At 41.5% G+C, this 18480-nt stretch overlaps 1 protein-coding gene across 2 annotated transcripts in view; it reads right to left on the reverse strand.

Annotated features, from left to right (window-relative positions):
- The window catches only part of BCAR3 (BCAR3 adaptor protein, NSP family member), a 93026-nt gene that overhangs the window by 41376 nt on the left and 33170 nt on the right, over positions 1-18480 (reverse strand). For both annotated transcript variants that reach the window (XM_053391664.1, XM_053391666.1), the window contains exon 3: positions 9080-9119. In XM_053391664.1, coding sequence (XP_053247639.1) covers positions 9080-9119 — 40 coding nt within the window. The remainder of the gene's footprint in view (positions 1-9079; positions 9120-18480) is intronic.

Here is an 18480-nt window from a genome sequence, read left to right on the forward strand (position 1 = left end):
GTGGATCTAGCAACAGCTAAACCACAGTGATTTATGTTCAACCATTTCAATATAAGTCACCTGTCAATTACTGCCTTGGTCTGCCATTTTCAGAAGTTTAAATAAGACTGAGCAGTTAAATTGAAAATTAAAACAAACACACACACACACATGAACGTTTGTGGGTATATACATATCCCTTTTTAGATTAATAAGGGACTGAGGGGCAGATGGGGCTCATCAACTTGAGAAGGTAGCCCCATCTAGAAGAAGGAAAATTCTGATTCTAAACCTCTGCTGCCTTGCGGCTATACTTTGTGCAAGACTTTGAGAGTAAACCCCGAGGAAAAACCTGAACCCACTGCCTTGTGGGACATCTTTGGGAGAAGAAAAGGCTAAGGAGTAAACCCTACACAAACCTGGAGTGGTGTCCCTAAGACAGTTGGATGGTGCCTTGCATGCCACCTCCTAGCAACTCCTGCAGCCAAGCTGGTGCCAAACATTTTGCTTTGCTTTTCTTTGGACCACATTGAGACGGGGGGGGGCGGTCTTGTCATCTGGGCAGCCCAGGCTTGCACCCTGGACAAGTGGGATGGACAACAATAGCAGTGCTTAAGGCTACCAGCATCACAAGGAAAGGGCAGATAGAAGCAGAAGCATTGTCTAGTAGGATTGCCATATTCTGAAGACCAAAAAAAGAGGACACATCTGTCAACTTCTACTTTTAACTATGGATCACTATGACAACTCTCATTTTATATACCCATGCTTGTTTAAAGTTGTTGCCTCCTAGTTTCCATCATCAGTTACCTTCACTTTAAATATGTGTAGAGAATCTAAATGGTGCAACTGTAGATGATGTGCAGATTCCAGAACAGGCATGCATCACTCTAAAGCTGGATAAAATGAAATTTGGATAGGATATCCTTATTACAAGAATGTGACGTTCCTATATTTGGTTTTAAAAATAAAACAGTGCTTGGTCATGTTCATATATTTATGTAATTGGTTATTTCTTTATTTTCTAAAGTCACATCCATATCACACATTCAAAGCACTCTTATAACACTTTAACAGCCATGGCTTCCTCCAAAAATTCATGGGAACTGAAGTTTGTAAAGGGTGTGAGAACCTTTACAGAGGTACAATTCCCAAACTGCTCTGAGTACTTACTCTACAAGAGCAAAATACAAACTACAAATAATTTGAAACAGTAAACAAGATGTTCTCTACTCAGTTTTCAAAGCCATTCATGATCCACACGAAGCACCATTCTTAATAGATTTCATATGACCCTCTTAAAATCTAGTACTGTCAAAGAGATGAGCTTCAGAAAAAGCCAACCTTCCGTGTCCAACAGAGAAACTGTTTCAGTTTATCTTTTTTGGCACAAACATTAATCTGACATGTGGGTGTGTGACCCACAATGGCAAGAAGATTAGTGCCGGTAACCGGTCACGAGTGCAATCATTGTCCAAAGAACCAATGAGTTGCAAAAATGTGCTTAGCTTTAATTTGGCAAAAGTAATAAAAGCAATTGCTCTCAGTTCTCTCTTGATTTACCACCCAATAAATGTCACTAGATGAGTACCAATGTTTCCTACAGGGGAGGTCGGCTCTATAAAACACCAGCCTGGGCTGCAAAGCCATGCGGATCAATGTTTCCCAAAGGAAATGCAAGGGCAGAACCAACAATGAGTGGCGGGAACTGGGTGGGTGGGTTACGAGGCTGAGGGTGGGTGGTCAATGGGCATCAGGGACAATTCTTATTTTTATTATTCTTATACAAATTTAGAGACCACTTCACAGCATAAAGCCATCAAAGTGATGTCCACGGTAAAAACAAGAGTACACAAGCTCTAAGAACAATAAAATCAGTTCAGCAAACTTTGAAACAATAAAACTTTCCATACAAACAAACAAAACAAAAAATGGGTGGAATTCAACGGCAAGCTACTGTGATTATTCCATCTGCCCAAGCGTTTTAGCCAAACAGAATGTGACATACTGACCAATCCCCACACATACACACATGCTGTTTTGGGGGTTCTTGTGAACTCCCCCCTCCAAGCCATTTTGGGGTTGGGGGCACAGGGCAAAGAAAGGAACCCCCCTGTTCAAGCAGAAGGTCTTGTAGAAGGCCTCCATGGTGGGGCTCCTTAGGTGAATGCTGCCCAGCTGAACAATTTCATCAGATATTAAACTGATCTTCCATAATGAATGGGTTTCACTTCAGCAGACACCTAAACATCACTGTCTGGTTGCAGCTGGTAACTGATTCCAGAGAGCTGGAGCTGCAAACCTAAAAGCTCAGTTTCTAGTATTGGCCAAGTGCACCTATGGAGAATACGGTACTCTCAGAAGCGGCCCATATGAGGAGTGCAGTCGCTGGCCAGAGACAGAGTAGGCAAGGTGGCCCCTTAGATGTCATGGTCCCAAGTTGTTTAGGGTTTCAAATGCTAAAAGCAGAAACTTGAACTGCTCCCCGTAGCATGTTTGCAGCCAGTGCAGCTCCTTTAGCAGAGGAATGAGTCAATACGGTGTCAATGGATCACCATAGTCAACACAACCTAGCTTGCTGCATTCTGAACCAGCTGCAGCTTCCAAGTTAAACGGCAGAGAAGTCCCCCACAGAGCAATTGCATAATCCAGCCTTGAGAGCACCAATACCAAAATCACAGGGGCCAAGCTATCTCTGTCCAGAATCAATGTGTGAAAGAAAAGCTTAGAATGGAAGGTTCCATCTGAGAAAGAGGGCAAGGCTAACATGTGGTTCTTCTTCAACAAGATACAGAATTCTACCAGTGGGTGTCTTGGGTATTATCACAAGGGACCATATGAACTTCATGATTGGTTCCTCTCTGCATACAGTTGAAAGTGAATTCATGTTGCAAGGGCTTAACACAAGTTTTCCAACCTGTGGACAGTAAATTTGCAGTCCTCGTTTAAGTCTTTCCTTCATAGTATCATTGTCCCTGTTTTGCTGTTGGGGGGATATTTTGTAGGAGTGACTTTTTAAAATGTTCCTTGCATGTGCACTAGAGATCTTTAGATTTCAGAAAAAGAAACCTGTTATGATCACTTTACTGGGAGCAGATGCTAGACAAAACCAAAGGCCTATCTAGTCCAGCATCTTCTGTTTCCCAGAGTGGTTAACCAGGTGCTTCTGGGAATCCTGCACGCAGAAAACAAGGGCAATAGCATTCCCCTGCTTGTGATTCCTCAACAACTGGCAATTCAAAGAGTTACATCCCTACAGGTGCTCTCAGCGATGCCAGTGGGAAAACTAAGAACATGCCTTCTGACTGTAATCGCTGGGGAAACTGTAATAAATTCCACAGTTCTATCCCATCAGACAATCCTCCGCCAAGTCATCTATAAAGAACTATTCTTCAAAGCTTGCGCCCAACATCACTATTCAACAGTAATATTTCCTTTTAAGGCAGTGATGGGATTCATTCTTCCACCTTCCTTTCTCCAGATCCATGCACAGCAGAAACAAACCTTCTTCTATGCAAAACAGATTTTCAGCGCTGACAGTGGGTGAGGAGGGAGGCCATGCCAGAGAGCTTCTGCAAATTTTATTGTAAATGTTCCAGTACTGCTCTCTTCTGCACTCACAGCTGGCACTGTCTTAGCTGCTCTCCCCCACAGAGAGAAGGCATTTAAGATGCTCATGTGCAGTCTCAGGCAAAGGCAGACAGTGAGGAAATCCTCTAGAAGCCAGTTTGCCTTTCCATATTATTAAAAACAAAACATAAAACAAAACCTCTAAGGTGCATCTGACTGTTGCTATTATTCTGCCTTATTAAAAAGCATTTCTCTTTCATGAGGAAATGCAGAATTTCTTTCACAGCTCCTTGCAAGCAGCCATCCCAAAGAAGACTTGCCTGTTTTCACTTGGGGAATAAAAGCCCAACTCTAAAAGAGCCATTTAACTGTGACCAGTTTCATCAGAGCTCACAGAACAAAGGAAAAGCCCTCGTCATATGGCCACATCTCAGTACTGAGACTCCAGCAGATCAGTACATTCGCTTGTTCCCGAGACTGGTTTTTGTATAATTAGCAGCCTCCTTTTTTAATCCACAGAATGACCTAATGCATCAGTACTTTAGAGGTTATAAAATGCATTCATTTGCATTCAGCTATTAACGCTAACACATACGACCTAAAGAACCATTAAGAATGCCTCCTCCCCGAGAATCTATGCAACAACAGGAAAAAATGAGTAGGCTAAAAATATCCCTCCCCACACGTCCCTGAGCAACATTAATTCCTTCTGCTTTCAGTCTCCACTGCTGTATCCAAGGCAGGGCTCTTAATTTACATCCAAAAAGCAAGACTAATAATTTGCTTCGGAGACACAGAGAAGCGTTTGTCAAACTAGAGGAAAGCACAGATGATGAAAGGTATTGTTCAAAATGAGACTATAAATAGAGACTATAAATAGAGTTTAAATGGCCATCATAGCTCAGTACTGTTTATTGCATAGACACATGCAGGCTGTAATTATTTTCTTAAAAACTGGAGAAACTTTTATCTTCACTCAAATAAGTCTGGCAAGATCACACTTTATCCACTAAAGGCAGATGCCATGACTATTTGCTTAGTAGTAACATCGGACCAGCAAGTCGTTGCATTGTCCCACCAAGATGTGGAAGTGAATCTTACCCCTATTTCTGCTGCTGATAAGCAACCTGGAAGTGGGCCAGTAGTGGTGGCAAGATTCCTAGGCATTTGGCAGGACAACACTAGCTTCTAAAGTGGCTTAATCCTATTAAATGCTACTATGTGATCCTTTATCAGGTCGGTGGTGAAAAAGTTGCTTGGTACTAGTTGTTTTGACTCTTCTGTCATTGTTCTACCACTAACAGAAAATACTGAAGTATTTCTACTAGTGTATAATCTCCATGCAATCTTAAAACAAATTGCAGAATGTCCCCGTGCCACACAGAATTGTAAAATCATAAAGTTAGAAGGGATGCTGAGAATCATATAGTCCAAGCCCCTGAAATGCAGGAATATGCAGCTGCCCATACGGGGATCGAACCTGCAACCTTAGTCAATACCTGCTATAACCAACTGAACATGCCACTGCAATCTTTGAGCTGAGTTCATCCTGATCCCTCATTCCTGGAAACAGGAACCATAGTCAGAGAAAACAGAGACACAGATTATTATTGTTTATACCCCACTCATCCGACTGGGTTGCAATGAGCTGAGACCTAGAGAATCTGTACTACAGGACATCTTCCTATGTTTTGAAATATAAAGAAGACTGAAACTGGCCAATGCAAGAATTGAACTGATGAGAAATTTAATTTTTATAAGTAAAAAACATTGAAAATGAGGAAGTTGGGTTCTTAAGCTTGCAGTACAAATTTGCAAATATTCCTTTGCTTTGCATTCTTTATTCTCACTCTGCTAGTTATGGGAAAGGGGAAAGTGCTTTTCTAGGCCTGCCCTACAAACACTAGGAATCTTATTCAGGGAAATTCTCCCCATCCCACTAGCTATTGCCTTCAAACTTCTGAACAGATCTAAGAGCAGGGAAACCTTGCTTTTAATTAAAAATAAATAAAAAGTAAGTTGAGATACAAGTGACAGCACTGTACCTACTCCTAATTTTTGCACACGTATGGTACAGCTATAGCATCCACACCATAGCAGATGCTGCAAAGCTTGCCATGTGCCTGTCCCAAGGTTTATCACTGCAAGAGCTTTTACTCTTCCTGTCACATGCAGAGAATTAGTCCCAAAGTGGGTCAAACTAGGAGGAACTATTGCATAGATATCCTATTAGTTACACTTGAGAAGGCTTCAATAGCTAACTTCCAAACTTGGGTTTGGCCTGGTGGGTCAAAGTCTGAGACCCTCTGACCTATAGCTTTAAGCAAATGAATAATTTACCCAGACGTCTGTGAAATCCATTGATTGCACATATGCGACTATAAGCCCGTGCACATCCTCTCACGCCCTTGATGTGTCATGAAGACATCATTCATCCAGGCTATGGTTCCTGCCTCAAGAAGCTCTACAGAACATTTCTGGGACACCAGCGGGTTGGAAGGGAACCCATCCCATCTTAATGTATTTGGAATCAGTCCAAACCACATCCTTCAACACCCCTGAACGGAATCTGCCGTGTGTAAAAGACACAAATTGCTGAAGTGAGACTTTTCTGCTCCCAAGCAGGACTGTTGTCTAACAGTCTGATCTGTTCATGATTACTTGGAATGAGTGGTGCTTACTCCCAAGTAAGTACACAGAACTACAGCGGAAGGCCTATTTTTATGACTAGCTTCTTATCGAAGTTGTTTATTTCTATAAAAAGATTACCGGAAAGGAAGAGGTGAGATAACCAACAGACAGCCCAGAATGTGATTTAACTCTGAGCTCAAGGAAAACAAGCAGACTTTGTGCTTCAGTTGCAACTGCATTTCTTGTGCAACTTTAACACAAAACGAAGGGAGAATAAAAGTTAGTTACTTAAAAAAAAAACCTGAGCACCCTCAGGACCTGACTGTGCTATTGTTTGACTGTCAACACTAATTCCATCCCATTCAGAAAGGGAGTTCAAATAACATATGGAACCTTTTTATAATTATTGGGCTATCTATCTATCTATCTATCTATCTATCTATCATCTCTCTCTCTCTCTCTCTCTCTCTCTCTCTCTCTCTCTATCAATCAATGAATTACACACACACACAATACTATGAAATTTATATGTAAATGGTGAACATTCCCCTAAAATGCATGGTTTTTAATCTTTTTTTCTGGAGAATATTCATTCTCACACACTTTTTTGGGTAACTGAAACTGCATTGCAAAATCTGAAGAAGTGTGTGCTCTGGCTTAATAGCTATGTACATATAAAACTGGAAATGAATAATTTAAAATACCGACTGAAATAATTTTCTCCATCCCATGTTTCAGCAACATTCCCCAAGCCAATGTTTGTCTGCTTTCAGAACTCTGTTAATGACCACCACATATTTATATATGAGACAGACAGAGAGAGTGCACACAAGCCTATGACTGAGTGTATGCAAAACTAATTCAGAGTTGAAATAAGTTGATGCTCTGTATCTCAAATACACAAATCACGAGAATGACAGAGTGCTTCACGCTCCACTGCCTGGACTGTCCCTCGCTGCCTCCAAACTGGGAATGTTGAACATTTGAATACTTTCCATTATATGAAAATATGCAAACTCTCCCTGCAGTTAGAAAACTAGCACATAATGGAGATGTTTGCTATGAGTGGCAAAAAGCAGCTATCTGCAATCGCTTAAACACATACCCCATGCCAGATGTTTCAATTGGAGAAACATTTAATAATGATGTTGCAGCAGCTTCAAAGTGTGATGCAGTAACTTATCGGCCTGTAAGGCCTAGGACATTTTTTAAAGGCCTTTTACATGATGGCGTCACAACATACGAAAAATGACTCCCTTCTAGAATTGCGCCTTCTAAAATTTTATTTATAGAAATAAAATATATCCCACAGTGGCTTAAAACATAGGCAATTTGAAACCCTATAAAATATCAAAACTATACACTATTAACGTTCAGCAGAATTAAATCAGTATTTAGATCAATTTCGATATGGGTTCCGTTCTGGCCATGGTCATTGTGATGGATGACCTTTACAGAGAGTAGGGCCAAGGGGAATGAGTGCAATCTTGCTCCTGCTTCTCAGTCTTTCTGCAGCTTTCAATATCACTGACCAGAGGTTTTCAACCTTTTTGAGTCCACGGCTCCCTGGACCAACTACATTCTTTCTGTGGGGAAACATGCTCTGAGCCCCAGAAGCCCTTGCCTGTAGAGCCAGCAGCCCCTCACCCCTTTTCGAACCCTCCCTTGCGGAGTGTTCCCTCAGCCTCCTCTCCTCTCTCCTTGGGAGTCTTCCGGGCGGCTACCAACCCAGTCTCTGAGCTGCCCCCACCCCAAAGAGAGGTGCCTCCTCCCTGGCCAGCACCAGAGTCTTCTGGGGAGCTTGAAGCCAGGGGTGTGCACACCTTTGGGAGGCAGAGACGCAATAGGGCATCAGAGAAGGAAAGAGGGACAGAGACCAGTGTTGCCTGTGGCACCCCTGACCGTCATTCAAGGCACCCCAGGGTGCTACGGCTCACTGGTTGAAAACCGCTGCCATTGACCATGGTATCTTCCTGGACTGGCTCTGCGGGAAGGGAATTAGAGCGCTGTGTTACAGTGGCTCCAGTCCTGTCTACAGGACCAAGTCCAGAAAGCATTAACAGGAGAGTGCTTTTTGACCCCTGGTCGAAATGCTGTGTGGTGTGGCTGTGAACTATTCAATCCCCAGTGCTATCTATCTGTGGAACTGACACTATTACAGATGCCTTATAACACCTGTTCCACACCTGTAAGTCAATCTTTAAGTGTGGCAGCATCTACAACTTTGGAACTCCTTGCCTACTGACATCAGTATTCTTTTTGGTGCCTGCTTAAAATGTTTGGTTTTTGTTTTTTGTTCAAGCAAGCCATTCCAGGCATGTAGAAGCTTACGTGTGTTTTTAGCTACTGTTGTTTTTAATCATCTTTTGACTGCTTTCAAATAAACTGTTTTTATCAATAATTTTAATGTTTTATTTTAAATTTTTGTAAAGCCATCAAATGGCATATAAAGCTTGTTTATATAAATATATAAACAAAATGTATTTTTTAAAAAAGTATAAACATAAAAATAAAATGTTCCCTTTTCCTACATAGGTCGGTATTTGACTCTACTCAAAGTGCCCTGTTCCCAATGCAGTTTGTGGCACTAGGGATCAAATTGCAGATGCAAGACCATGAATACTGGAATATAATCAAAAGAAAATGAAAAAGCCCTTAGTGACAGTGCTGATTAATTACCAAGGTCACAAAGTGACCTTATCTACTTTCTACTTGTTTGATACAAGCACTCTAATTAGCTACCCCTTTTTTCCTTGAGAATCAAATCACCATAATACTGTGGAACAATGAACCAGAGAAGAGATACACTTGCAATTATTGGCATTTATTAATAAGATAATGAATTTTAGCCTCTTTTTTTTTTACAGGGACTTGGAAGTAATTAAATAATATTTCATACCTTTACATACTCCATAGCTGGGTCCATAGCATTCTGATCTCTGCAAAGGAGAAGTACAGCAATGAGTACAAAGGTTTTGTCTGATTTAGAACAAAATCAACATTTTATTTGCTTTTTGGATCAAGTGGCATGAATAATGCAACACACTACGCGCACAAGTTGAAAGCTTAGGAACTGTAGAGCATCTGTTTATTTATCTGCCATTGTTATAATTCACATACTATGTGCATCATGATCATGTTCATCTTACCGTATTCAAAGGCAGAATTAGAATCAGTTTACACAACCACTTTAAACGATTGTTTACAATTCATGATCACCTTTTAGAGAGATGATTATATGAACATGCCATGGCCAAATAGGAAAAAAATACTGAAGACTGCATCTCTCTCATTTATATCTCTTTAAAAACCAGATGCAAGGAGATGTGAAACTGCTCAAGTAAATGAACCCATACTATCAAAGGCACACATCAGAAAAATACAGGACTGTACTGTGTTGTAATAATAAAGGGAAACCATCACAGAAGTAGTCCCTCTCACTTTGGGGAAGGGGCCATTTAAGTTGAATATATCCAAGAGGGCCTTTAAATGTGTCTGATGATCAAGCTCTTCCCCAAGTGAAATAGAAATCACAGTTTTGGCACACATTCAGTTTGTATTGTCAAAATGTCAACACACATTGAAAATAAACACACAAAAGTAACTGAAGCCCTTTCTATGGATTTCTTAACTCGAAATAAGAAACTCCTGAGATACACATGAGGTAGGCCTGGAAACGATGCAATAACGAATTCTATTTACAAGTAGGTAGCCGTTTTGGTCTGCCGTAGTCGAAACAAAATAAAAAAAAATTCCTTCCAGTAGCACTTGACAGACCAACTAAGTTTGTTATTTATATGAGCTTTCGTGTGCATGCACACTTCTTCAGAAATGCAGAATGAATTCTATATTTGCTTTCAACTTACTGTGTTGACTGTGGATTTTATACAAAGCATGGGATGGTATTAGTTCTATTCAAACAAACAGTGAGCTATGCCAAAAGTTACAAATGAGATGTGGACTGTACCCATAGTCTTAATTCTTCAGAACCACAAGAACTAGAAATCAATTGCATACACAGGCTATCATTTTACTGCATTTTCTACCACACTTTTTATCACATATCTGCACCTGGAAGAGCAATAAAATCATTATTAACTCTTAGCAGTGAGATACAGATGATCAAGCTACTTCAAGGATAGGTTGTCCAAAGGAAGCTTGGCTTACTACAGTCATCCTGCCAAACAGTAACAAAAGTATTATAACACACCCTTCCAACGGCAACTCAGTGTGCCGCACCACAACATCTTGTGTTGTGAAAGTTTCATTTGGATGTTCAAATTAATCTATTCTGGAGTAAATATGAAGAGGGCCAGCTGTGAATGTGTTTGTTTGTCTAAGGCGGCAATGAAAGTAAATCCCACTGAAATCTGAGGGCCTTACTTTGCGATAAACACATTTAGGACAGATTGTGCTGTATGACGAGCATCTTCTTGGAGGACGTTTGTTAAGTTGATCTTCTGCTTGTAACTTGATATCCAAGTTCAAAAAAATTTAATGGGCTGCAATTTACTTTCTCTGGAGCCAATTTGATAAGGAATTCTGTTTTCCAGTCTCTGCATTGTTTCAGAAAAGATTATTTTAAGCTCTCCAAAATCCAGAAGTCTATAAACTGAGGTCCAATATTCATGCTCATCTGAGGTAAATGACATGTGCACAGCTTCTGTCCTGGCTGGGATACAAAACTAAGGCAGCAGCAGAGTAGAGTAAGGTACCAGTTCAGAGTAGAAACAAAGATTGGACCAGGTTAAATACAAATGCCTCCCATTTGCCCCATGTGTGGGCCCATACTGGGGAGTAAGAGCATGTTTTAGCTCCTGTCCACCAGTGCCGTAGGAAGGGGGGGATGGAGGGGGCAATCCGCCCCAGGTGCCACTCTGGGAGAAGTGACAAGATGGCCCCTGCCTCCCCCCAGCTGTAGAGCAGCCAAGGGCGCCTGCAGTCCATATGGGCGCCACTCGTGCAGCATCCATACGGAATGCCACACATGCGCAGTCCGTACAACTTGCACCGCCCCAGGTGCCGGAGAAGGTTCCTCCGTCACTGCTGTCCACCCAGTGCACCTGACCCATTTTTGTTGTTCCTGGATGTCACTGGATTGTACGCAAGTCTTATTCAAGAAAATAAAGAGAACCTGCTGGATCAGGCCAATGGCCCATGTAGTCCAGCATCCTGTCCTCACAGTGGCCAGCTGGATACCCCTGGGACCCACAAGCAAAACTTGAGCAGAGGAGAGCTCTCTCCTCCTGCAGAACTGGTACAGTGGTACCTCAGTTTACGAACTTAATCCATTCTGGAAGTCCGTTTTTAAACCAAAACCATTCTTAAAGCGAGGCACATTTTCCCTAATGAGACCTCCCACAGCCGGTGCCCTTCCACAGTTCGGATTCCGTTCTTAGACCGAGGTACAGTTCTCAAACCGGGACACTATTTCCGGTTTTGTGGAGTTTGTAAACCAAATTGTTCTTAAACCGGACTGTTCTTAAACCGAGGTACCGCTGTATTCTGAAGCACTGCTGCCTCAAACTTTGGAGGCAGAGGATAACCATCATGATGAGCATCCATTGATGGTTTCATGGAGGATAAGGCTATCCTCCAATAAACTCCTTTAAGTTACTAATTTACAGTACCATTTATTGTTGCAATGTTTTAATGAAATGATTTCTTGTAACGAAGCTCTATTTTGAGCTGTCCCCTGACATTTTTCCCATTGAGAGGAATTCATGCATGTGTGTGTGTATCAGAATTGAAGATGGCCGAATCCACAAGGACGTGCTCTACAGGGAGATGGCTTCAGGCACCAGGCCCTTTGGCAGACCAACTCTGTGTTACAAAGATGTATGCAAATGTGACCATGAGGGCTATGGCAACATCAACCCTGCCATGCGGGAAGCCCTTGAAGATGACCACAGCGCCTGGAGATGATCAGTCAGGTTGCGTATCCACAGCAGTGACCAGAGGAGGAATGACCACTGGGAGAAGAAATGCCATGGTGCATCTGCATCTGCACAACTGAATGCCTTCATCAGCCCCAGCTACAAAGAAACATGTCTCTCCCATATCGGTCTCTACAGCCACAGAAGACGCTGTAATCTTCCAACGGTTTGACCTCACAAAGGCACACTCCTCCATTGTCTCTCAGGACAGATAGAGGACAGATAGATGCCTGCCTACCTACCTATATAAGCCAGGCTTCCTCAAACTCGGCCCTCCAGATGTTTTTGGCCTACAACTCCCATTATCCCTATGTAGCAGGACCAGTGGTCAGGGATGATGGGGATTGTAGTCTCAAAACATCTGGAGGGCTGAGTTTGAGGAAGCCTGATAATAAGCTTTTTCATACTGACTTGCCATCTGTCTCCCCACCCCACAAACCAAAGACAGCTGGCTACAGGCTTGCGTACCTATGTGAAAACATTCCCAGAGCAGTGCCTCTTAAGGTTATCAGCTACAATCCCCCTCAATTTATTTCTCTGCAAGCAACATATTAAAGAGACCAATAAAGAAAACAAACCGCCACTGTTACAGTCTCTTACCACCAATTCTAATTAGCCATGTTTATGGGGTCACCGGAGATAAATCAACAGGATTACAACTGTGCTCAAACACAGCTGCTCATTGAGACCTTGAGTATCAGTTGCAGTTGAAAGCTTGTTTCGCTGCCTTAATAAGCCATCTTTCATCTGGCATTATAAAAAGTTCCTAGTTAAAAGGGATCTTAACTTTCTGTAAGAACCCACCTACATCACTACCTCCCTGGGGTTTCTTTTGCTGTTTGCTTACAGGCTGCTTTCTACTTGCATATATTATGAAATCAAGTAAGCCGTGGGGCTCACATAAGTGTAGAGTTTGCACTGTATGTTTGGCTTCCCAGTCATCAGATAAGTCTTATTTCCATGTCAACAAAAGAGCATTTGATGTAGAGAGTAGCTCATTAGCATTGGAAAGGAAAAGATGTTTTGTTCTTTAGAAGATAAGAGAACAATTATAACAAAAAGCAGCTTCTCAATTGAAGAATAGCATCAATTTAGGAACTATTTGGGGGTGACATCACAGACACTCAGAAACTGCACACTAGAGGCAAAACAACCCAATGTTGCTTGCCTTTAGAGGAGGTGATAAGCAAACTTTCAGCAGGGGGCCGGTCCACTGTCCCTCAGACCTTGTGGGGGGCCGGACTATATTTTTTTTGGGGGGGTGAATTCCTATGCCCCACAAATAACCCAGAAATGCATTTTAAATAAAAGGACACATTCTACTCATGTAAAAACACGCTGGTTCCCAGACCGTCTGTGGGCCGGATTTAGAAGGCAACTGGGCCGGATCTGGCCCCTGGGCCTTAGTTTGCCTACCCATGTTTTAGAGTGCTAACCTTTTGGAGGCATCAACATTTCCCTCCGGTTTTAAGCATCTCTCTCTCACACACATACCTCTGACTTGCAAATCCTGCTCCTAAATGAGATATTTCTATTCAAAGCAGCAAAGACATTACTGTTAGTATGATAGCATACTGCAGTTGTGCTGGATCCAGAGAACAACTCAGTTGTAAGCCCTTTTTAGGGTGAAGTCTTGGTGTGGTGCTTCAGTGCTGGAAGAAGAAATATTCGCCTTCCATACATACAAAAATTGATTAACAATTTTCACTCCATGTCCCTGTCTGAGTTGACAAAGTTTTGATGTGACTGCAAAAATGAAAAATACACACACACTAAAATGAGCCTTTCTTGAGACATATGTCCCATAGATGACAGCCCAGTTTATTTGTGTTCATAATTTATATTGTTAATGTACAAGATGAGAACATTAATAAAATGAAATTAATGAAACAAATTTGGAAAACTACGATATCCTTTTATTGAATTTGCATGTAAAAAGGGAAAACCACTTTGCACCACCTTGAATGCATGGTAACCTATGGAAAACTGATCTTGGTTAAATGCAGTGTTTTTTTCTTTAAAAAATGTTTAAGGGTACTCTCATTTTCCTACTCATATTGAAATACTGCTCCTCAATGAGGTCAAACTTAGATTCACAAAAAGTTTAGGGGTATGCGTCCCCCTGTGCATCCCCCCAGAAAAAGCACTGGATAAATGTATCATTTTTACGTCCTTCTCAGTACTGATTGGGGATGACTGACCTGGTGACCTGTACAACTGCTCGGTCTGCTGTCAAGGTGCAGAATGTCAATGCACAGCTCCAAGAACCCTGCTCTCCCTTCTTATGGTTCTTTATCAACTTGAACCACACAACCATTCAAACAGAGAACTGTAAACAACTAGGGCACATAACCACCACGTGTCAGTGGAATTTCAGAACCCCTAACTTCAGCAGGATCATGCATAAAGAGTTACATAACATTACATGTGCAAGTGGCTCATCACAAGACTGATCCAAGAAAACTTTTTTGCATCAAGTAAATTTAGTTCACATTTCTACTGGTTACAATAATCTATAGCATTTTAGCACTGCATTTTGCACACAATATTTGAATACAGTCTTTGAACAGTATTTTCACACCAAAAATAAAAGCTAAAAAGCAGTTTCCTTTAGGTTTCAAATAGCCCCACTTCTGTCATCTACCAAGCACTTCACAGCTGGACTCCAATTCATTATCAATGCTCATTCTTAGGACTCTTAGATGCATAAATCTCTTGAGATGAGAATGCATTCTTTGGCATTTGGTATTTGTCAATTAAGTTAACCAACACGTACACTCCTCGAGTACATGGCATGTGCTCATTTCACAAGTAAAGAGTTGTCCGTGTGTGTGTGTGTGTCAGTCACTAGTTCAGGAGATTTGAAACTGAGTAAGCGTGTAAGTGTAAAACAAATTTGAAAGGCTTCCCCTACCCAAACTTAGAATCACCAGAGCAAAATGTGAAAGCTAAGACACAGCATTGCAATGAAGCTGGATCTCGGAAGCCTTTTTAAAACAGAAGAACCAAGTGTTTGGGGGACAACTATATTGTTCATTAAGTTCCTTAAAATACCATTCAAACCTGAACTGTGCAAACAGAACTCCTATAGAGCATCCGTACAGCATTCGCTGCCAGCAGCTTCTGAACTTACTGCAGTTCTGGGGCAGGCCATTACAAATCGTTCCTTGGTGTCACTGTGCTTACTTTTCCCAAGCTCCCAGCATGCAGCTCTACTCCTCCTGTACACAATCTGCATGCCAGGGGTGGTGTGGGGAACAGCAGGTGTGGGGAACAGCAGGTGTTAGGATGCCTGCAGTTAAGGTGCAGAAGGACCTTGGCTGGACTTACATGGCCCGACTTGAGCATTTGCCAAACTATACCTGTATGTGCAACCAAGACTTCAGGAATACATTAGGATTCAAACGCCAAAGCAAATCCCAACAAGGTCAACAGGGTATCTTATCCATCTACCAAAGAAGAATGCTGGTATGTGAACTCTATATACCAACATTGCAACAGACCACACTGTGCTCATAGGAAACTGTGGCTTCCAGTTCTCTGAAAATTCACTTTTCTTTTCTTTTCTTTTTAGCTCAAATGCAAAGAAGTGATCTCAAATGCCAAGAGGTCAGAATGGAAGTTATTCATGCCTGAGGGTTCCAAGTTATGCTCTCCCTCTACCCCTCCCCATTTTGCTCCTCTTTTACATCAGCAATGGACATAGAGTTACCAAATGGTGCTGCAACAGTAATTTCCTGTATTGGGAATAGATGACCTTTGAGTTACCTTCCAACTCCAAGATTCCAAGTCAGATGAGGCTTAGGGAAGCCTGGCATGAAGTCAATGAGCCAGGAGACAAAGCCTACCAAGCAGTCTTGAGTCACCTAATGAGCCTTCCTTCTATTTTGTTGAGGTCCAAAGCAGTAGAACTCCCAGCTGATCTCAAAATAATTTCTACCATTCACTTGCAGCTGCAGGAGAGCTTCCTAAGCCATAACAGCAATATAGATGGTGCTTCCATTATCCATGCAGCTGATGGACATTTGCAAAGCAATGTGCACATCAGTGCTCTCAGAATTAAACAAGCCCTGTGTGTTTCAAATGCTTATACCCCCTCCTTTAACAAGCATGCTTGCTCCTTTTAAATAGCCATAAATCTTTCCAGGACAAAATTATCAACAAGTTTATGTCTCTGCATTCTCACAGCAGCCGTTCTTCGCTATGCACTTTTGAAATACTTTTAAATACTTGAGTAGCTGATACTGAATGATGACTTGACTGAGCATCATGAGATAAGAAAGGAATTTTTAAATAAAGTAAAAAAAAAATTGAAATCCGTATGCATAAGTTGCCTGAAGGGCACTGTGCATTCCAGAGACCTACTTGCATTTTTCTTCCCTGCTTCTCTCTCATTTTTAATGTCTTTGTAATGCGAGTTAACTTCTGCTATGCATTCACTTTCGCTCTAGAGTGCCAGTGTATATTTGTATTTAAAAATATGTATCATGATTTTGCAACCAGAGCATTCCTGCATTATAGCCAAATAGAATTTTTGCACTACATAATCAACTCTACAGGTTTACTCTGAGAGTTACAGAGCCAAACAACAACAGTTGAAATCAGGACACTTGGTTTGGTCAAGCCTCCTCAGGAACGTGCTCAGAGGTAGATTTCAATAAAACTGTAATATACACAAGTTATAAAGCTGAAAATACTCTGCCATAGCTCACAAACCATATGTGCTCTCAGATATGCCAGTAACAAAAGCTTCTCTCAGGAATGATTTTACATTCTACAGCCCGGGACACATGCCTGAACAGAACGTGCATGTCTGCTTCATGTGCTTGGATATGTATTTTACAGAGCACCAAAAAGGAAAACATATGAGAGCGACAATGAGGAAGCTATCATTTCCCCATTTCAAATATATTTTGGAAGGGACAAGTGTCAAAATATAAATGTCATACTAAACTGTTGATGCATTTTGATGATTCAGGTATTATTTCTTTTGTGCATGTCTTATTTATTTATTTATTATTTTATTGTTTATACCCTGCCCATTTGGCTGGGTTTCCCCATTCACTCCAGGCAGCTTACAGAATATATAAAACTTAATAAAGCATCAAACATTAAAAACTTCCCAATACAGGGCTGCCTTCAGGTGTCTTCTCCTGGACATCTGAAGGGAGGGTGTTCCACAGAGAGGGTGCCACTACTGAGAAGGCATTTTACATTTACTATGTAAAATAAGTTTATATACCACCCTTTTCCATAAAGGCCTCAGAGTGGTAATAAAAAATATATATAAAAGGCATATATCTGAGCACTGGCAGCAAAAGGGAGATTTGGCCCAATGTGTCAATAAAGGCAACTCAAGGCAAACCATCTCAAACATTCTAAAACTACAAGACTGCTTTGTTTATACTGATAGTGAAAGTGGAAAAGCATGTAGCACCAGCATAATGTTCTCCATATAAGCTTGCAAATGCCAGATACTTGGGACTGTTCTTTATTACTTCATATATGCTGAGGAATGTTCTTTATTACTTCATATATTTCTTTCTTTAAAGAGGAGACATGGCTAGAACAGTGACTCAAACAGTCTTTTGTGTCGGCAGGCGAGGGTTTTTTTTGGGGGGGGGGGCATCCTAGGCGTTTGTGAATTAAATTTTAAGACACACTAAACTTGGGACACGCTATTGTGCCCAGGAAGAGTTTGGAATTATTACACCGTGTTAAGCAAAATCTCTGCCTGCCCTCTTCCCAATTTCCAACTGCCAAGGCTGCACAAAACACCACTGTTTATGTACATGCTAAACAGTCACCTGCATTTATAATAAATAATATGCTTAAACAGCTACATTCTCGCTTGCTTGCTTGGGGACATAAGTGCAATCTCTTACCCCACTATAGCAACACACTAGATTGCTTACGTGAAAGAAGGCCTGTGAAATCCAGCAGCAGAGCATTCTTCTTCTGATAGTATCTCTGCCTATTTGTACCATCCAGTAAAATAGCAAAAGTTAGACAAGGCAATAAGTTCATAAACCAGCTCAAACAAGCAGCAACCTTCTGATAAGGTTGCTCTACAACAACAATAAGCCCCCTCCTTAGGGCATTTCTTTCCATGTGATCTCAATCAAGAAGACTCGCACAGCAGGGCCATGCACCCTGCACCACACAATTGTACTCCATGACAGCTCCTCCCAAACACTGTTGACATGGTAGAGGACGGTCTGAAGAGGATATATCTAATGACATGTGTAGGCTCTATCCTACACATGCCAATCATGCAGCTCATGGAGACAGCTTACAATCCATTCAGCTGGATTTCCCCCTTCAGATCTTCCCATGACAGGTTGACAAGTGTGAGGGTGGGGGC

Source organism: Podarcis raffonei, chromosome 6, assembly GCF_027172205.1.
Source record: "Podarcis raffonei isolate rPodRaf1 chromosome 6, rPodRaf1.pri, whole genome shotgun sequence".
Classification (NCBI taxonomy): domain Eukaryota; kingdom Metazoa; phylum Chordata; class Lepidosauria; order Squamata; family Lacertidae; genus Podarcis; species Podarcis raffonei.